The sequence below is a fragment of the Bidens hawaiensis genome, unplaced genomic scaffold, assembly GCF_021521415.1.
Source record: "Bidens hawaiensis isolate Kalapana, Puna unplaced genomic scaffold, B.hawaiensis_p1.1 tig00028489_1, whole genome shotgun sequence".
NCBI lineage: Eukaryota > Viridiplantae > Streptophyta > Magnoliopsida > Asterales > Asteraceae > Bidens > Bidens hawaiensis.
The window spans coordinates 98,516-120,691 of record NW_027494655.1 but is presented as its reverse complement, the minus strand read 5'-3'; the positions used below and the strand labels follow the sequence as shown (position 1 = coordinate 120,691).

Here is a 22,176-nt window from a genome sequence, read left to right as displayed (position 1 = left end):
AACTCATTTCAAGCTTTATACTGATCTGTGCTTGAAAAAAGATATAACTGATTAAAGTTTCATTAGATTGCTTATCTGTGTTGTGATGTTAACGAATAACTTAAGTATCCCTATTTAGTCTAGGTTAGATAGGTTGTGTTGGTTGATGGTTTGTAAAAGTGTTAAAACATCTTGTTCATATTCTTTTGTTTTTGTGTTTATCAATTGCATCTGCCCATCTGGCCCAACAGATAACAATCATAACTTGCATTCATTATCATACCTTAACTTTAACCCTCTTAAGATGGTTGATGACAAGTGACTAAGAAATAAGAATGTTATGAACACTAATCCAATGTTATGAACACTAATCCAGACCCATTTAGCAGCCAATTCAAGAAAAGGAATTAGGCCCAACAAGAATGAACTGGTGAGACCGTTGATATAAGGCATTAGGAAGAGAGCGTAAAAAAAGGAAGAATGAATGTTGTTAGAAGTTGGTTCTAGTCTTCTCGTCTCACATTCTTAGAATCTGTTTCCCGTCTCCTTCTTGGTTATTGTTTTAATTTTTCATTGTAATCTTCAATTAAATCAATCGAATCACAGTAGTTACTTCTCAATCAATTATCTATTTGTTGTGTTAATTTGAGTACACAACAAAGAAACACTAAATTATGTATTTATGTGTGTTAATTTCTTTAAACCACTAACTCTTTAAGAGCTACTATCAAGTAGGCTGTTCAAAAAGCTCGCAACTCTAATTTCAGACTCGTGGCTCTCTCGATAAAAGATTGAATAAAACCAACTAAAAAACTTGATTTGAAACAACCTAAGCTGAGTTGACTCATTTTTGTAACCGAGTCAAAATCGACCCAAGCTTGGTTCAGGTTATGGCTCGGCTCGTTGACTCGATCTTAGGCTTGTTTAACTAAAATATCAAGCTCTAACATAGCTGAGCTGCCTCGTTTAATTTCAAGCTCGAGCTTGAAACCATCCTAGCTTGACTCGGGCTCAACTCATGAGCACACCAACAAGATGTATATTAGGATCTTCTATTAATTTTTTGCTTATGTAGGTTCAAACCCAAAAACACAAAATTAGATTTTATGAAGTTATAAGACATTATTAAATACATACCATAACATAGTAGAAGATCAAAATTAATACCCAAATCTATTGATCTCAATCTTAGTATATACCTAGTTCTTATAAAAATAGATCATAAAAAATAAATCTATGTTCCATTGCTCTAAGCCGGTTTGGTGTACGTGAATTTGTTTCATTTCATATAAAAAATATGAGTCTTGGGTCTCTATTGATCCTCTCCACATTCGTAATGAATTTGATGTGTTCGTTAAAATCGTTTCTAAACACAAGTCCTTTGGACCCTTTGTCCATCCGCACCAGTGGAAACAAGCACCTTGAAGGGAATTACCATCGCGGAGGATTCAATCCAGCCACAGGTCCCCCCACGGACATTTTAGGTGGTAGAATCGAGCGGTGCCGTTCAGCGACCACATACGAGTTTATGAATCAATTCAATTTCCACTTATGTTGTATAGTTTACTAAATTATGATAATCGTGGATATACAACAATTACATTCAAGGCCATTTCTAAGTTTTTTGAGGACCGGTAAAAAAGATCTCTATTTACAAAACACCCGACCTAAACTAAAAGACGACATAGAAGATTAATATTACATATTCAACTACCTGAGCACAACTATATGAAATAAGCGTCTTACATCGTCAGTACATCTATCGCAAAGCCCAACACACGCACCTTACGTGATACATCGTCAATACATCAAATTAACTTTACGATAAAAAAATAAAAAAAATTACAAAACCCGTTAAGTAAAAGCCACGCTTCATAACAAGTAACCGGTGTTTGTTTGGATACCATAACAAAATATTTAGTTGTTAATCGATGTTTACTAATTTAAATATGATCCTAGTGTTTCGGTTCTATTAAAGGCTCTCCTTTCACTATTTTATTTTCTAAAAGGATGAGAGGCAATGATAGGCAGAGACCTAAGTACAAATAAGAAAGCATGAGGTACAAACTTAATGCACCACCGACTCCCACAATTGTAGTTATATAAATTTCATCAATTTATGTTCTTTCAAAATAAATAAATACGAGAAGCAAAATCTCTTATTAAATTAAATTATAGGACCAATGAGTCTTTGGTGGGTGAGTTTTTCTTAAACTGAAAATAACTTGAAGGTACTTAAGCCCCGTACGACTGGGTTGGGCCAGCTGGCGGTGACTTTTGTCATCGGGTCACCCTGTACGAAGTACCTAGACATTTTACGTTTGTTGGCCATTCAAAACAAAATTAGATTATAGGAAGGTTTGAGTTCTCCAGTGGAGACCCAGATTTGACCCCCACTTGTGTCACCTAGATGGATATTGATATTGATAATAAAAGATTTGAGCTAACCATTATGAGGTTGCCATTTCGGATCCTGAACCAACCCTGATTTCCGTCCCATCATGTGTTATGCCAAAAACTTCTGTTCTTGTGATAGCGCAACGAATGTCATGTACCAGCCAACAGTATGGTTTCACAGGGAACGCCCGAATCGAAAAGTCAATGTAGGCCCTGTTAAAACTACACAGAATTAAACAAGAAGACTCTTCAAATCTGAAAGTATTATTACAAAAAACATTAAATATTATTATTACAACAATCAACCAGACACAAGTCCTTACAAAACTACAAAAACAGGTCTGAACCCGTTGATTCAATCCAAGAATCAAACCAACCTTTAAAACCATGAAAAACAACACCCTCAATTACATTTAATCACCTAATCAATTGATTTTAATTCTCTGAGGCATTTTCACAAACACATGGCGGACAGAAAACAACTGATCTTGGTGGTCGAAGGTACGGCCGCTCTGGGTCCGTATTGGCGAACCATAGTGTCCGATTACCTTGAGAAAGTCATCAGGTACTCGATCGGACTGTTACATTCATTCAATTTTTGTGGGTTTTAATTTTGCCCCAATTTTGAATTAGGGTTAGGGTATGAAATTGATTTGTACTCAGTTGAAATTGGACTGAAATTGATAAACTTTTTAGTTTTTCATGGTTAGTGATTGGAATTGTGTAGCAAATTGATGGGCTTTGATTGATTTGATGGTTAGGTTCAAGTGTTTTTAGGGTTCTTGTATATGGTTTTTTTTTTAATATATTTTTTTGTTTTGTCATTAATTACTGATTAAGATTATATAGAGAAAATTGGACTGAAATTAATATTTTTTTTTAATTATTTTTTATTTTGTGATCAATTACTAATTATAATTATGTAGGGAAATTATGGCTTTTGAATGATTTGATGGTTTGGTTCAAGTGTTTTTAGGGTTCTTGTATATGGGGTTTTTTTGTTTTATTTTTTTTAATTAGTTACTGATTAAGATTATATAGGGAAAATTGGAATGAAATTAATAACCTTTTTTGTTTGTTTTTTTTTTGTTTTTGGTGATGAATTACTGATTATAATTATGTGGGGGAATTATGGATTTTGAATGATTTGATGTTTTGTTTCAATTGTTTTTAGGGTTCTTGTATATGATTTTTTTTTAATAATTTTGTTATATTTTTTCATTAATTACTGATTAAGATTATATAGGGAAAATTGAACTGAAGTTGCTATTTTTTTTTGTGGGATGAATTACTGATTATAATCATGTAGGGAAATTATGGATTTTGAATGATTTGATGGTTTGGTTCATGTGTTTTTAGGGTTCTTGTATGTTTTTTTTTTGGTCATAAATCACTGATTTAAGATTGTATAGGGAAAATGGGAAATGATGGATTTTGAATGTTTGGTGTTTTTAGGGTTTTTGTATATGTTTTTATGCTAATATTTTAGTCTCCGAACAAATACAAACAACTCTTTTTAGCATTTTAGTCTCCAAAAAATCATCAGGCACTCTATCGGAACCCCCCCCCCCCTCTTTTATAAATTTTGTCTTTTAACATTTACGGTTTTGTTTTAGGTGTTTTTAGGCTTCTTGTATATGCTTTTATGCTAACATTTTAGTTTTATAGTGTTGGGAATAAATACAAACAGTTCTTAACTTGAGAAACGTACAAATAACTAGATTAATTATTATTACAGCTTTTTATCTTGAATTATTGTATTATGATTTTGTGTTCAAAACCAGCTTTTTAGATTAAAAAAAAATAGTATTTATTAGTTAGATTAGGGCAACAAATTAACTCACACATGGCTGAAATTGGAGTGAATTTGAAATATATATATATTTTTTAATTTTTGTCGTCAAATCGCTGATTATGATCATATAGGGAAATGATAGATTTTGAATGATCTAGGGTTGTATTTTAGGTGTTTTTAGGGTTCTTGTATATGCTTTTATGCTAAGTCGCTAACATTGTATTTTTTTAATTGTTTGTTTGTTTGTTCATGCAGGTCATTCTGCGATAATGATTCTTTGGTTAGTTTCTGTTTTGTAAGAAGTATATGGTTATATACAAAACGTGTAAAATCTATCATGAATAATTAGTTGAATATGTGTAAAGATTCTTTTAACGATATCCACGTAAAATCAAACGCATCTTTAATAAACCACCAACCAATATCAACCGGAGCCATTCTTCCAGCTGCTTTAAAAGTCAAACAATGTCACCTGTGCCTGCATTTTAACACGTGCAGCCTCGCAAACTGTCCTGATCATGCAAACATGTCATCATTGTCAGTTTCGCAAGAACTGTTATCGAATAACGAAACGGTTCAAGAAATTAAACTTGTTATTAATGAGATTCAAGTATTCAACCGCCTTTACATTCTATGTTAGGAAATAGATAAAAACAATCAAGAATCATTCTTAATTAATAAAGTTAAGATTTTTCTTGCGTATACATGCTTCTACTAACTTTAAATTTGTTTATTATTTTGTTTCATAAACAGAAATCATCCGGGCTGGTTGCTGAGCTGGCCCTAGTAATGTTCAATTCTCATGGATCTTACAGCTGTGCGTATTTTTCATCTTATTATTTTTTCAAAAAAAAATTTCATTTCCGACATTTTTATTAATTAAATTAATTTAATTTCAGCTTGTTTGGTGCAACGAAGCGGTTGGACAAGAAACATTGATTATTTCTTCGAATGGCTATCAGCAGCCCACTTTTCCGGTGGCGGTTTTTGTGATGCTGCAATCGCCGAGGGACTCGGTGAAGTTTTGATGGTATTTTCATACTTTAAAAAAAAAAAGAAATTTCGGTATTTTATCTATAAGTTATTAAAATCTGTTATTTTTGTTATGATCAGATGTATCCTTATACAAACGCGCCACAGAACCAACACAGTTTGGGTGTTCAAAGGCATTGCATACTTGTTGCCGCAAGTAATCCGTACCCATTACCGACACCTGTTTACCGACCACCGATTCAGAAACTAGAACCGAGTGATAATAATGAGGTGCAGTCAGAGAGCCGGTTGTCAGACGCTGAAACTGTCGCGAAAGTGTTTTCTCAATGTTCTATTTCCCTGTCGGTTATATGCCCGAAACAGCTTCCAAAACTTAAAGCAATCTACAATGCGGTAATCATTTGAAATTGATTATTATAATATTAATATTAAGTTATTAACATTAATTATATAGTGACATTTTGTATTTCAATCTTGCAGGCAAAAAGAAACCCCACATCACCCGATCCAACAGTTGATGTCGTGAAAAATTCGCATTATCTAGTTCTCATTTCAGAAACATTTATGGAGGCCCGTGCCGCTTTAAGTCGGTCAGGAATTACCAATTTGCCCTCTCCTATAAAAGTAGACACGAGTTCAATCCCTCCTGTGTCGGGCCCACCGCCAGCTTCCGTTACATCAAACGTGCCTTTAATGAACCGCCAACCGATTTCGACCGGACCCATTCCACCCGCTACTGTAAAAGTTGAACCCACCACGGTTTCATCCATGCCACCCGCACCTGCACCCTCGTTTCAACACGTGCCACCCGTGGCTCGACCCGCCTCTCAACCCATCCCGACCATGCAAACGTCTTCACCGTTATCAGTTTCGCAAGACATGTTATCGAATAACGAACCGGTACAAGAAATTAAACCGGTTATTAATGGGGTTCAACCGCCGTTACGTCCTACCGGGCCTGTAAACGTGAGCATTCTTAATAATCTTTCGCAAGCGCGGTTAATTAACTCTGCTGCCCTTGCTGGCGGCACGTCCATGGGGCTACCATCGGTGATTGGCGGCAATCCGATGGCGATGCATATGAACAATATGATATCGAGTGGTATGGCATCAACCGTACCCATTTCTCAAACCGTGATTCCATCGTCCGGGCAACCGGCCATCACATCGATTCCCGGGTCGACTACGGTTTCCGGGTCTGTACCGAGTAGCGTACCCGTACCCGTATCGGTCCCGGGTTCGTTTACTTCAGTCACTTCTAACATGACCGGGAGCGTAAGTCAACCGTTGGGTAATCTTCAGGGTCAGGGTCAAACCATTTCGGGCATGGGTCAAGGGAACCTTGCGGGCCCGCAAATGATGCAGAGTGGAATGGGGATGAGTCAGAATATGATGGGTGGTGTGGGCCAGCCTGGCATGGCTGGATCCGGGACCGGACCTGTTGGTGGAAATGTGAGCGGGGCAGGAACTGGGACCGGTACAGGTACCGGGAGCATGATGCCGACACCTGGAATGTCGCAACAAGTACCAGGAATGCAAACTATCAGTGTGAATAATAACACTGCTGCTAATGTTGGTCTCCCGCAACAGGCGCCAGGTGGCGGTGGACTGCAGCCAGCCCAGTCAAAATATGTCAAAGTTTGGGAGGTAACACCAACTATACACACACATATAATAATAATAATAGTAATACTAATAATAATTATAATAAAATAATAATAATAATAATAATAATAATAATATTGTTTTGATTATTTGTTTATTTGGACTTAATGTAAATGGTTTAAATGATGCAGGGTAACTTATCGGGCCAGAGGCAAGGGCAGCCTGTGTTTATTACAAGATTAGAAGTAAGTTTAAATAATTATTTTTAAAATATATTATGTAAATAAATTTCCATAATTTAAAATGTTATAAATGTGTATCTTATTATGTTTTTTATTAAATTAATTGCAGGGGTACCGGAGCGCAACAGCTTCTGAATCGTAAGTTTAAAGACGGTTGAAAAAAGGATTATTATTTATTACATACTCATTTGGATTTTTTCCTTTATATGCTTCAGGCTTGCAGCTAACTGGCCACCAACAATGCAAATAGTCCGCCTTATATCGCAAGATCACATGAATAACAAGTATTCATTTGCATCATCTTTTTTTTTATATATCATTTCCTAACATGATGACCTAATTATGTTTGATTAATTTTGTACCAGACAATACGTTGGAAAAGCGGATTTTTTAGTTTTCCGAGCAATGAATCAACATGGGTTTCTCGGACAGCTGCAAGAAAAGAAGCTTGTAAGTTAATTAATAAACAATTATTATATATATCTATATTATTTATATTATTTCTTAATATAATCTTATAAATACTAAATTGAGTTATAATATAGTGCGCAGTGATACAACTACCGTCACAGACACTTTTACTCTCGGTTTCTGACAAAGCATGTCGGTTGATCGGAATGCTTTTCCCCGGCGTATGCTTCACTTATTATATTTCATAATTTCCCATTGATTCACTTATTATATTTCATAATATGACAATAGCATGAAATATATTATTTTTGTAATAATTTACACAGGACATGGTGGTGTTTAAGCCACAAATATCCGGTCAGCAACCACCCCAACAACTTCAACCGCAGCAGCTGCAACCACAACAGCAACAGCACCCGCAACTGCAACAACAGCAGCAGCAGCAGCAAATGCAGCACATGCAACCGCAGCAGCAGATGCAGCAGCCGCCACAACAACAGCAGCCACAGCCACAACAGCAGCAGCAGCAGCAGATGGTTGGGACCGGGATGAACCAGGGTTATGTGCAGGGCCCAGGCGGCAGACCACAAATGGTGTCGCAGGGGCAAGTTTCTTCGCAAGGGCCGCAAAGCATGTCGAGCGGAAGTTTTATAAACTGATGGTAATTTTATAACGGTTAAGAAACGCATGCGGGATTGATCATGTTTGGCATGTTGTTTATTGGTATAGGATGTATTGACTAATAATAATATTTTGTATTACATAAGACTGTGGTTAAGTGGATATTGATATGAATGTATGCATGATTGATGATATTATTAGATTGGAGTCTAATTTGTGGATTAACAAAACCTTAAATGGAACTAATAGTCTAATATCATGTAATAAATTTATTGTCATTATTAGGCTGAACGTTGTGAAGTAACCGATAACTCCGGCTTGGGGGAGGGGGGGGGGGGTAAATCCTAAATTCATGCCCTTACCGTCCCTCTGGCATGATGTTTGATGGCAAAAGTGATGCCCATATCGGCGATGATGTGGGTTTTAAGGTGACAGGTTTGGCCTAGAGGTGCACAAATCGTGTATGGTCAACAAAAGTCAAAACCGGGTCCGGGTAGGAACTGGTTTCGGGTATAGTTGGGTATTTAACTGGGTTTTAACCGGTTCCACCGGGTTTTTTTCGGGTTTTTGGGTAGGGTTGGGTCGGGTTTTGACCGGGTATTGGTGGAACTGGTTCCACCAGGTCGGTTCCTGTTCCGGGTACAATTCTGTGAAAAACCCAAAGCCCGGTTCATAACCACTCTGGAACCGGTTTTTGTGTGCACCTCTAGTTCGGCCTAAGATTGATTAGTGTATACCAAAGAAGTAATTAAGGGGATGTAGTTCAGGGTCAACAAAAGTCAAATTATTGGTTATGGATGAAAAGGTTATATAGATAGTAGACGTGGGCAAATAAACCGGTTAATCAAACCCGAAATTTGAACCGGTTTGAAACTAATTATGCAGAAACCGGTTTGGAACTGATTGAAACCGTAGGTTCGAAACCGGTTTACAATTTTCTCCACCAAAACCGGTTAACCGAACCGAAACCGACCAAAACTGAGCAAAAACCGGTCAAAACCAATCAAAATCCGAGCTGAAACCGATCATAACCTAGTCAAGACACTGGTTTCAGCCCAAACCAAAACCGGTGATAAACCGGTTTTGACTTTTGTTGACCAAACCCAAACTGGTTTTCAGTTTTAAACCGGTTTTGACTTTTGTTGACCAAACCCAAACTGGTTTTGACTTTTATGCACCTCTAACAGATAGTACTTCGGGGTAAAAAGACCAAATTGTCCTTTACTCAACAGAACAAGTCAACTTCAGTTAGTATGAAGGACCCTAATATATTACAAAACACTTGCATAAATGATGTCTAGCGTAATTATCGAAGATAAAGAACCAAACATGCAAGTAGATATAAAGATACAAGACGTTTTATGTAATTCTTACTCAATTTCTGTTTAAAATAACCTGTTTTGACTTGAATCTAGTTTGATCTGAACTTGTTTTGACCCATTAATTGGCTCAACCCGTCCATTTTGCCAAGTTTAGTTATAGCTAACTTTTGTAGTAAAGATTATTTTACCCGGCGCAACGTAAAAACCCGGTGGCGATAAACTAACGTTGTCAATCACTAGCGTTGAGGTGGTAAATCGACGCAATGTCATAGGTTTCGGTTACTTGATTTTGACGTGAATTCGGACATTATCGGTTACGCTCGTTACGGCATAGACACTGTTGGAAAAGTCTGAACGTGAAAACCCAAAAACTAAATTCGTCAAACTAACATATAAAAAAATTAAATTATTCGACGTTTATTTAGTCGGTAAACCGGCGTGGTGGTAAAAGCCAAGAGTTTCCGGTCCCGGACACTGAGATGGTAACTCGACACAAGTTCAGACGTTGTTTTTGGTTATTTTCATTACAGTTCCGGATCTAAAAGACAGAAAAAAATAAATAAATAAATTTGTGGTGGACCAATGGGGTAGAGTCGGTTGGTAAAACCGGGCGTTGATAAATCTCGAGTGTTGTCGGTCGTGGACGTTGAGTTGTGAGTTTACGCGTATTCGGTTGGTTTACGTTATGTTAGTTAAGCTATCGGAATAAAATAAAAAAGCATAATGCCAAGAACCAATTTGGTGCCGACAAGTGGCCCAATCAGCACTTAACCAAACTTGTTAAATTATATATATATATATATATAATAATTACTTATTTACTTTCTTAGATATAAACAATTAACCTTAAAAAGACCATTTAATTATACATGAATTGATATTTATTAAAAAAGTGAATATTGAACAAGTGCTTCCTAGTATATAGCAGCCATCTACATTAAAATCAAAATTTCTAAAGATGGTTTTAATCATATAAAGCTTAAAGTGAAAGGTAGTGTGTATTTCATTAGTCACCTTTCTCTACACATTAAAGCAACTTGATAGATCCACACCAACTTATTAGGAAATCAATTATCATAGATATTTTCTAATATCCATTTATTTAGTATTTATAACTTACGGGATACACGAGTTACTTAAAAAGTACGTTTACCTATTTTGCACGAAAGACTTGTTGTAGAAGGTCGGGATGTTTGATCTCAAACAACACTGTTAGCTTCATCCTAAAGATACTTTATAACGTCTACTTTGAACCTTCATTCTTGTTTGAAGGTCCAATGAAGGTCCTAGATGTTTGATCTCGAACAAAAGTAAACAACAAAACTGTTAGCCTCGTCCTAATAATTTTTTTTACAAGAAAAACGAACTTTCATTACCCACAACAACAGTTACAAGTACAAAAACAGCTCAACAAGGTTTAAAAAAAAAATAAAATACCCAAACTCGTCCTAATAATCACTTTGTATTATTTAATTTAGGGGTGAATAGAAAACCAAGTAACTGAACCGAAACCAAATTAACCGAAAAAACCGAACCAAAGCATTAATCAACCTCTAATTTTTTGTTTTGAAAAACAGAATTTTTGGCTTCGGTTTTCCATTTATAGAAAACGAAAAAAACCAAACCGATTGATGGTGATGAAGATTAATAGATTATGAAGGAAAATGATGAAGCCTGGGAGGCTAGAACTAAACTTTGAAGATAAATAAGATGATAAATAAAGATTAAGACTAAAGTTTTAGTGTTTTTTATATTAAGAACTTTGTTGAATTTTACACTCTACTAATATAACGAGTTTATATTCATATGGTTTCACGTAACGTGCACCTATATATATATGTTAAATGCAATATATATGTGGTACTTCAATAAGTTTTTATAAGTTTAAAATCATCATTTTTTAAATTTTTTTGGCCATGTCTACATGGAATTGAAAAAAAAAACCGAATATAACAGAACCGAAATTGAAAATAACCAAAAATCAAATGGTTTGTATATTTAAAACCCAATAACTTCGGTTACGGTTTCGCCTATACCCAAACTAAATAAACCGAACCAATGGTCAAAAGATATAATCATTTCAAGACCAAGAAACTTGACCAATCAACATGTTTCTCTATATTTCTATTTAGTCCTTGTAGTACAACTTTTGACACTTGGATCTATCCACTTTTAGCATCATAGTGATGATCATCATGACATGTTGTGCTCCTCAAGTGAATCACTCCATGCTATTTCCATTACACAAGTAACAGTAAGTACATAGAATATTACAATGCATCAAAGGTTGCATGTTTTAAAGAATTTATTATTATTATTATTATTATTATTATTATTTTCAAAATCAAAGGCACCAATACAGTGACATCTTCATTTAAAACTATTTAACATAATAAGATACTTTAAAATAGCATAATCCATAATGTAGAATCGAGTAATCGACAAACTTCTATAGTCTTGTGACATAATATTAATATGAAAGCTAAACGGGGGTAAGGAGTGCACTCTCATATAAATTCATCCGAATATGTGGCTCATCAAATGACATGCCTTAAAAGAGTTACGATAAAGTTTTGAGTTGTTACTAGTTGAATGCAGATTGGTTGATATCTAACCTTACTAATAAAAGAAATAATAAGAATGATGTGACATTCCCACATTCATTCTTGGTCTAATATCTCTTCTCATTCATTCTACATATCCATAGGTTGTGGGCAAAACCATTTTGTTAAATGGGTTATAATTTCCTTTTTAATCTTTAATCTCGTTCATCTTATCTATCCATGGATCATGGATCAAAATAATTTTGGCAAAAAAGTTATAATTTCCTTTATAATTTTCTAATTTCTCATCTTATTTATCCTACATATCCATAGGCCATGGGTTAAAACAATTTTGACAAATAGGTTATAACTTATAATTTCCCTTCTAATTTTATAACATCTCATTTCATTCATTATAGTTATCCATAGGTAATGAGTCAAAAGAATTTTAATAAATGTTGTATATTGTTGTAAACTTGTAACGGTTCATCTCATTCTAATTTCTAAATTTGAGATTATAGACTTCTTATTATTTGTAGTATATATTTTATTTTCTTCTTACCTTTAATTTTGTTCATTTCTTTCAAAAAGACGTACATTATTTATTTTTATTATTTAACAAATCCCATGTAATACACGGGTTCAAAAGCTAGTATACTTATATTACGAGTCAAGATTCTGTCTTTACAGTTTACACTACTCGCTCTAAGCTGACTTAGTGTGGATCGAATTACGAATTTTACTATGTCATTGTAAACACTTAGTAAAATAGTATCCCTTGTGGTTGATCAGTATAGATGTGTTTTTACAAAGATAACTTTCGAAATCAGTGTAGATCATCACAATGATGATCAAAAGATTAACATCACATATTGATGGTTAAACTCTAGTAAAACTTCATTCGAACGATTATTCATGACTTGATATAGATGAATAATTCTTATGACAGTTAAAGTGATTTTTCGGCCAAAAGTGTAAAGGTATTAATTTTGGTTAAATGCTATAACTCTAAAGGTTAACGAACTTTTCGTAAACCGTTGTTATGTTGTAGTTCATGAACATTGGGTAGTATGTGACTATGTGTACATATGTTGAATATTGGTCTTGGCACAAGATGGATTGGCAATCAAATTCACATACAAACATACTTACATATCCTTTGTGTTTTGTTAAGTTTTGTGCCTAAAACTCAATGTTTTTAATTAGACTATGGTGACATCAGTTATAACGTAGGGACTTTGATGTGTGTAACATAAAATACGAAACGAACTCACACAAGCGGTTTTAAAAAGGAACCATTGCACTAAACCACACACAATCGACAAGTTTACCGGTCACAATGTAGTTTAGAAGGTAAGACCACATGTCAATCCGTAGATACTGTAGGCAAATTCTTGATACTAAACCTCTATCGGATCCTAGCCTAAATTAATGAAGGGAGCTTTATTTAACATCTAAGAGAGTAAATTAAAAATACCAAAGCGAAACTAAAAACGAAACTAAGAAACCAACTAAGAACTAGGGAAACTCAGATATGTAGAAAACTACTACCCACATAAGAATCCTATTTGGGAATCCTGGACTTCCTTCGGGTAGGGAAACCATGACGGTGCCGGGATATTAGAATACGAAACCCTTAGATAACCTAGTAGATCTCTGATCATTCTCCTGGTGCGACCAGTAAGAAACCATAAAGGACGTGTAACACTCACAACTTGGTCAGATTACAGTTCAGTCTCCCAACAACAATAAAGTACCATAAAAGATAGATTACATGTTCGTCTCAATAACTCAATACACCCAAAGGTCAATTGTCAAGACATATAATTACAATGTAACTAAGAAATTCTAGGTAAACATCTTATTAGAACATTTAAACCTAAACATCTAACCCAAAAGACAACCCGACCATCTATCACCTCTCAGCTTGTTTATAACGTTAATCCATCAATACGAGTCCATAAAACCGATGAAACATCCAAAACTCAACAAATAATCATCAAACTTTGGTAGCTATAAGATTAGCCAACAACCATGATCAAAACCAGAAGATAAGTCAATAATAACAAGAACATAAGGTCTACATATCTAAACAAAAGAAAGAAAATCAAAAACAATACACCTAATAAGTGAAAACTACCCGATTTTTAGTCCTAGTCTTCAATCCTCGATCTCGAATGTCTTCTCCAACCTAGAATTGCCCCAAGAACCTCAAAGGGACGGCTGGAATCGAACTCCCTCGAATAAGTTATGTTAAAACATATATAATCGGTTTTTAGGGTTTTCACGCATTGCGAAGGTGCGCTCTTGATTTCTTACATGTCGCTAGGAGAAAAATAGTCGGTTGATTATTTTCCAAGATTTCACGTTCCACACGCGCCGCTAAAGTATCTCCTTAGTTCTTCGCGATGCGTGAAGAATCTGGACATGCAAGTTGTCAAGATTCATTATGAATCGTATGTAAGTAAGGTATCAAGTAAATAAACTTAGTGGTAATTAGCACGCGATTGAACCACATGACTTTTGACTTTTATAAGGAAATGACCTGACTAAATAAAATAGAAATGCTCTTTCGTGCAATGTCATGTCCCATTATGATCAAATGCGTTTAAAAAGGTTGGTTAAATATTTGGTTAATTACTTTAATAAATAATAATATGTCATTCATCATGTTTATCATCTTAACCCTACAAGACTATTTTCCTTTGCTTCTACTAAAAAATCACATCATGCAACAAGGATTGCTCATCATATATTGAAGCCCCTTTACAAATATATTAGTTATTTAGAACAGAACACTCAATAATGCGTATCAAGGTTGCAAAAGTTGTTAAATGGACTCTAGACGAACCACTGGGAAGTTGGGTGTACTCGAAGTACTCAGGAAATACTCGAAGAGTACTTAGACATGATAAATATAGAGAAAAATAATTTTTGGATATTACGTATGTCAAATATCAATATAAATAAGAGAAATGCATTTTTAAATACTAAATTAATTTAAAAATGGCTAATCATTAATTAAAAGTTGATATTCGTTCTTTATATTATAGAACTACGAATTATTTTTTTATTTTTCGAAGTTAAAATTGGTCCAAGTTGACCGACTACATGTGATTCTGGTTGAGATTGGCCACATCTAATCGATTCTCAGTAGCTAGACAGAGTTAAAGAAACTCGTCTTAGTGCCATACCTTGTAGCGATTACTCGAGGAGTACTCAGCCTTGTAGACATACTTTTACAACATTGATGCGTATTAAACTATAAGTAACTAGATTTTATCCCCCGTATTACGGGGGTTGTTTTACATTATTCGTTTTTAATATTTATATATGTATATTTGGATTTTAATTTTATTTATTGTAAGAAAGTTAATAATTAATATACTTGAGGTTTGATGATGAAATGGTTTCACAAATAAATGATATGTTATAATCCGGTTTAAAAGCTATATGGGTTTGGTGATACCCATTACCCGTTTATTTTCTTTATTATAAAATTGTTTCTTAATTATAAATAATATCTTTTTTTAAAATAAAATAGGATATTAATTTTTAGTATATTCCTATTTTATAGGATTTTCATATAAAATATTTGATGAGATTATGTTTTAATATAATGAGATGTTATAACCCGTTTAAGAGCTATCTGGTTTTGGTGAGACCTTTACCTGTGAATTCGGGTCAAATGCGTGAGAAACCTTCATTTACAAATAAAGTAATCTGATGGCCTGAGAGAATGGTTGTTTTACATTTTTCATTTTTTAATATTTATTTTTTGGATTTTATTTTTTTATTGTAAGAAAGTTAATAATATACTTAGGGTTTGATAATGAAAAACTTTCATAAATAAATGATATGTTATAACCCGTTTAAAAGTTATCTGGATTTGGTGACCTATGACCCACTTATGTTTTTTACTATAAAATTGTTTATTAATTATAAATAATATCGTTTTCTTTTTAAATTGGATATTAAATTTTAATATATTCCTATTTTGTAGGATTTTCATATCAAATAATTGATAAGATTAATTTTTAATTTAATGAGATGTTATAACCCGTTTAAGAGCTATCTGGTTTTGGTAAGACTCATACCCATGAATTTGGGTTAAATCAATGAGAGGCCTCAGATCAAGAAATCTGGTGGCTTCCATAAAAGGAGGGAGCGACCACATCTCGACACATAAGATTTTTGGGTTTTCGCTTATATATATTATAGATATAGATGATATAACTACGAGTATTATATGTCAACTTATTCATATTTGTTTGCTTAGATATGAGAATTTGAAGGCCATGTCGCACTTCTCTTACGCCTTGTCGCCTTCAAAGATCAGAGGTCTAAAGCTCGTCTATGCTTGAGTTTGATTCATTTAACTTAACATGGTTGTACAGCTCAAACTTCCTCGTTTATTATTTATTAGTTATTGTTTATACATATGAATAATTATATGTATTTATAATCATATTATTTAGTTACTTTTGTCAAAATTTTACAATGAATTGAATTTTAATAATCCCAACTTAATGTAGCTGGCCGATAATAATCCCAACTTAAAAATAGTTGTCATCGGTTCCGACTTTCACACAATTTGTTTTTATTGGACCTCAGTTATTAAGTTTTTTCCAAATTTTAAATTGATGTTTTAGGGCTTTCGATCGGAATGAGGATACAAATTGATTGATGTAAAACTTACCTCGAAACAGTACTCCAAACAGCTTGATTTTTGCTAATTAAAAGTTTACACACCGAAATTGAAGCATCCTTTAGTCGTTTGAACCACCGTTTTGAGATAAGTTTTATATAAATCGACTTGTATCCTCATTCCGAACAAAGCTCTAAAACATCAATTTGAAATTTGGACGTTAAGTTTTTTTTAATGGGGGTCAAATGAAAACAAACAGTGTGAAAGTTGGGACCGGTGACAACTATTTTCTAAATTAGGATTATTATCGGCCAACTGCTAATGCAGTTGAGATTATTAAAATCCAATTTGCCAAATTTTACATATGATAATATTTATATCTAACATACATTTTTTATTAACTTATCATTGTTATATTAATGCAAAGGATAGACTCGTTTAAGCCTGCAAGCTTAGTCATCCTCAACGACTAAACGTGCTTCAGTTTAAGGTCGAACTAGTTTAAGATGACTTAATTCAAACTTTTAATAAACAGATTCTACGCAGCTTGGTCCGTTCGCAATCCTGATGTCATGCTAAAATATAAGTAATTATATAAACTCTAAATCTTTAATTTAAATTATTGCTTTTTGGAAGACAATGACTACCTTTATTCCACTTAATAAACAATAAATCTTTTTGGAGAGTGAGAGATCCACCACAACTACTTAAACATGATGTCTTGGTGAACAATGAGACTTTCACTTCTCTCACACTCACTTCTTTGCAAGGCTTGAACCATTGCTTTGATGGTTTCCACTTATTCTCCTCCACTTCCAAAGGTTAGCAACCTTAGATATATGTAATATGTGTATGTTCTTTTGGTTTTACATATGTTAGCTAGTTGTTTTACTTTGATCTTATATGTTAATCGAATTGTTAAAAACACTTTTAGACTCTATTATCAATATGTCAGCGTACTTGGAGTTGTTTAATAAAACTGCTTATCTGAATCAAATATTATTATTATTATTATGTTGGTGGGCGTGCTTTAATTATTATTTATTTAAACCGCTCATATGAAAGAAGTAACGACACAGAATGGAAGCGAGATAAACTAGATATGTTCTAACAAAAGTTTAGATAAAGTCCATATAAAAAAAAATTATTAAAATATTATATGTTGATTTTCAAGTATTATATATAAATCTCTATTTAGATAACATAACTAACCTCTAGACTTGATTAGAATAGACATAACTAAAGTAAACAATAAAACTAAAAATCTAAATTATTAAAAAGAACTTATGTTTATTATTTTTTGACTTATGAATAGTTTTTCACACTTCTTTAACATTTCCATCATCCTACAAACGAATCGTCTATCAAGTGAATTATTTTATATAGAAATTTAAAATATGTGCATACGTACGTATGTATGTATGTATTTTATAGGAAGCTCTGCCAGAGGGAGAATATGAAGGTCCGAAAAGAGAAGCAAAATGGTGGTACTCTACTTTCCACACGGTCACCGCCATGGTTGGAGCCGGTGTTCTTAGCTTGCCTTATGCTATGGCCTACCTCGGATGGTATGTACAGATTTTCACATAAAAACTTACATTAAGAAAAAAAAACATTAAACGGCCTAAAAAATTATGTGACATGTGACAGGGGTCCAGGCATGGCGGTCATGGTCATATCATGGTGCATGACCTTGCACACAATGTGGCTCTTGGTTCAACTACATGAGTTTACACCAACTACCCGTTTTGACCGATACATCGACCTAGCCAGGTACGCTTTTGGCCAAAACTCGGTCCGTGGATAGTACTACCACAACAGTTGATAGTACAAGTAGGGGTGAATATAGTGTACATGGTGACTGGTGGGACCTGCCTCCAAAAGTTTGTGGAAATGGTGTGCACTGACTGCACCAGGCTAAGACACTCATATTGGATCATCATATTTGGGTCCACACATTTTATACTCTCTCAGCTTCCAGATTTTAATTCTGTTTATGGTATTTCACTAGCTGCAGCTGCCATGTCACTATGGTAAGTTAGATGAAAATATTATAGAGTAAGTATTTTTCATCCCGGTTTGTTCAAATCTGCAGTTTTAGTCCAGTAGTTTAAAATTTGCGATTTTAGTCTCTGTGATTTCATTTCACTTGCAATTAAACCCGAATTCACTAATCCCGTTAAGTCTGGTCGTTAAACCAATCAGCGTGTCCTTCACGTGAGGGGCAGTTTTGTCCTTTTTCTCCTCAAATAAACCCCGGTCCTAACCCCTCACGTGAGGGGCTGGGGTATATTTTGGGGAAAAAATGACAAAACTGCCCCTCACGTGAAGGACACGCTGATGAGTTTAATGACCAGACTTAACGGTTTAGTGAATTCGGGTTTAATTGCAAGTGAAATGATGCCACAGGGACGAAAATCGCAAACTTCAAACTATTGGACTAAAACCACATATTTGGACAAACCACAAGTACGAAAACCGTAGTTCACTCAAACTTATATTATTATTATTTTGAGGCCTTCTAAACACCACCCTAAGATATGCACCGGTGTATATGTCACATCATGTATGATATACGAGTTTTATGATGACATACCAAGAGTTTGTCATGTCATAGGAGCCGTTTTATGATAGGGAGAAGAATGATGGGTCGTATGACTATATTAGTGGTCACATCAGTTATTTCTTTTTTAGCCAAAACTCAAAAACAACATACGGGCCATATAATTTGTCCATCATACAACCCATGTGAATATTTTCCCCTTGTCATACTTCCTGTATAACCGTTATCTCCGTGTCATGTATGAGTATGACACGTCAGTAATGTCAGAATATTGCGTCGTGTCTTTTATTAATTGGTTTTTTTTTACAATAATGATTTTATGATTTGATTTGGCATGACAGTTATTCAACTATAGCCTGGGCCGGTTCCCTAAGCAAAGGCACGCAACCGGATGTAAGCTACGGTTACAAAAAAACAAGTGGCGCTGACTTGATATTCCGAGTTTTTAATGCGTTGGGTCAGATTTCGTTTGCGTATGCAGGACATGCAGTCGCACTCGAAATCCAAGCCACCATTCCTTCCACACCCGAAAAACCCTCAAAAGTAGCAATGTGGAAAGGCGCAATGGGCGCGTATTTCGTGAACGCTATATGTTATTTTCCCGTTGCAATTATCGGTTATTGGGCGTTTGGACAAGATGTAACGGACAATGTTCTCGTTGCGTTACAAAAACCGTCTTGGCTCATTGCCGCGGCTAATTTGATGGTGGTTGTTCATGTTCTTGGAAGCTATCAGGTAACATATTAGAATTTTTTTAGTCTATTAACTTTATAAAACAGTACATTTCTGTTGTTATATATTATATAAAGAAGATCGGCACCGTATTGGTTAACGAATTTTTTTTTAATTCAGTTACCATAACAAACGTAATGGAAACCGACAAAACGTCATATTTTTTTGTTTTAGTTCATGTATCATAACAAACCTGAAAGAAACGGACTGAGTTCGCGTAGACTCGCGGCCTTATTTAAAGCCCATGACCGACAACGCTCGGGTTTACCAATACACAAGTTTACCGACCCCCCCCCCCCAAATATATTTTTTTCGTTTTTAGTTCTAGTACCGTAATGTACATAATCAAAACTGACTAAATTCATGTCAAGTTACCGCCTCAATGCTCGGGAGTCGGGACCGACAACGCTTGGGTTTTTACCACCGCCCGGGTTTGCCAACCAAATAAACATCGTCTTTAATATTTTGTTTTCTTATACGTTAATGTTTTTATACGCTAATTTGACGAATTGATTTTTTGGGTTTTAACGCTCAAATTTACTAGTGGTGTCTATATCGTGACGAACGCCGCCGATACTGACCGAATTCGTGTAGACTCATCGTCGTAACGCTCTGGTTTTCCCAACGCTCGTTTTTCAACGATGGGGTTTTGCCAACTGTCCCAGTACAGAAAAACTAGTTATTTATAAAAAAATATATATTTGTTTTCAGGTATTTGCAATGCCACTATTTGCTTTGATGGAAAAAGGGCTGTCTAAAAAATACAATGTCCCTTCTGGACTGCCACTTAGACTTGTGGTTAGGTCTACTTATGTTGGTAAGTATTTAATTTTTATAAAAAAAAAATATATTTTTTAAACTGTTATAATTCTTATGAATTTTAAAATTAATAAAAAAATTGCAGCTTTCACATTGTTCATGGCTGTTACATTTCCCTTCTTTGGAGATCTACTTGGTTTTTTTGGTGGATTTGGTTTTGCTCCCACTTCTTATTTTGTAAGCATTAAATTATCTTTTTTTTAACTGGTGTGTGAAGATCCGTAATGGTGTATGAAGATCGTATGCATGTGATCTTCATACACCACCCCATGGTGACTGTATAGCCCTATACGTAGGGTTGCAAACGAGCCGAGCCTGAGCTCGATTAGACTCGAGCTCGGCTCGTTTAACTTACACAGAGCTCGAGCTTGGCTCGTTTCGAGCTCTATTTTCAAAGCTCGAGCTCGGCTCGTGAGTATATTTTCAAGCTCAAGCTTGGCGCGGGCTCGGCTCGTTTACTATATATCAACTAGTTTTTAAATAGTTATAATTATTTTTATTATAATTTTATGTATAAATAATATATATTATTGAGTTATTTTTATTTATTTTTTCATAACATTGTATATATTAATTAATAATTATAAATATATATATATATATTTTAAAAAGTTATATGTATGACATGCTCGTTTAGGCTCGCGAGCCGGCTCGAGCTCGATAAGTGAAGCTCGGGCTCGTTTATTAAACGAGCTTACTTTTAGGTTTGAGTTTGGGCTCGGGCTCGATTCAGCTCAGCTCGATCGAGCTTTTTACCGAGCCGATCTCGAGTAGCTCGGCTCATTTGCACCCCTACCTATGCGGCTCGTATAGGGCTATACGGGCCGTATAGGCCACGCATGACGACAAGTGTACGGAGGGGACACAAAAAAAACAGCTTTTTCAGCCTATACGGCCCGTATATGTCTTTATCAACTCAGGTCCTATATGGCCCGTATAGCCCTATACGAGCCGTGCAAGCCCCTATACGAGCCGTGCAAACAAAAAGTGGTGTGTGAAGATCCATAGTTGTGTATCTTTTTTAATGACATAAATTAAAATATTAATATTAATATAAATGTAAATTAATTAATGAATTTTGTAGCTTCCAAGTATAATATGGCTCATACTCAAGAAACCCAAGCCATTCAGTATCCACTGGCTTGTTAATTGGGTAAGTTTACCATCATTTATATTTTATAATACCAAACTTATTTTTCAAAAAAAAAATGTTTTATATAATCTTGGAAAATATTTATGTAAAATATAATATTTGTGTGTTTTCAGGTGGGAATATTCATTGGAGTGTTTATAATGTTGGCGTCAACCATTGGCGGATTCAGGAATATAATCGCTGACTCCTCAAGTTATGATTTTTATCAGTAAAAATATTTCATTTCAAGATTTACAAAAAATATAATATACATATGTATGCATGTATGTATGTATTGTGTGTGTAACATATTTGTTTGATCTACTAAGTTATATCAAATGATTTGAAAGTAAATAAACCTGAATATAGTTCAT

The 22,176-nt window shown here is 34.6% G+C and overlaps 1 protein-coding gene and 1 pseudogene across 2 annotated transcripts; both read left to right on the top strand.

Moving 5' to 3' along the window:
• The first annotated feature begins 2,806 nt into the window (after positions 1–2,806).
• Positions 2,807–8,197, top strand: LOC143577191 (mediator of RNA polymerase II transcription subunit 25-like). Its single transcript, XM_077061096.1, has 12 exons — positions 2,807–2,941; positions 4,427–4,451; positions 4,925–4,988; positions 5,071–5,201; positions 5,285–5,557; positions 5,645–6,811; positions 6,961–7,014; positions 7,121–7,149; positions 7,227–7,295; positions 7,377–7,461; positions 7,557–7,643; positions 7,749–8,197. The coding sequence occupies exons 1-12, from the start codon at positions 2,841–2,843 to the stop codon at positions 8,079–8,081; spliced, it is 2,418 nt and encodes an 805-aa protein (XP_076917211.1). The 5' UTR covers positions 2,807–2,840; the 3' UTR covers positions 8,082–8,197.
• A 9,094-nt stretch (positions 8,198–17,291) lies between these two features.
• Positions 17,292–22,161, top strand: LOC143577195 (lysine histidine transporter-like 6; annotated as a pseudogene). Its single transcript, XR_013143076.1, has 8 exons — positions 17,292–17,377; positions 17,991–18,124; positions 18,207–18,589; positions 19,461–19,854; positions 20,563–20,668; positions 20,756–20,847; positions 21,755–21,823; positions 21,937–22,161. The product of XR_013143076.1 is annotated as a lysine histidine transporter-like 6 (transcript).
• Positions 22,162–22,176: the final 15 nt, after the last annotated feature.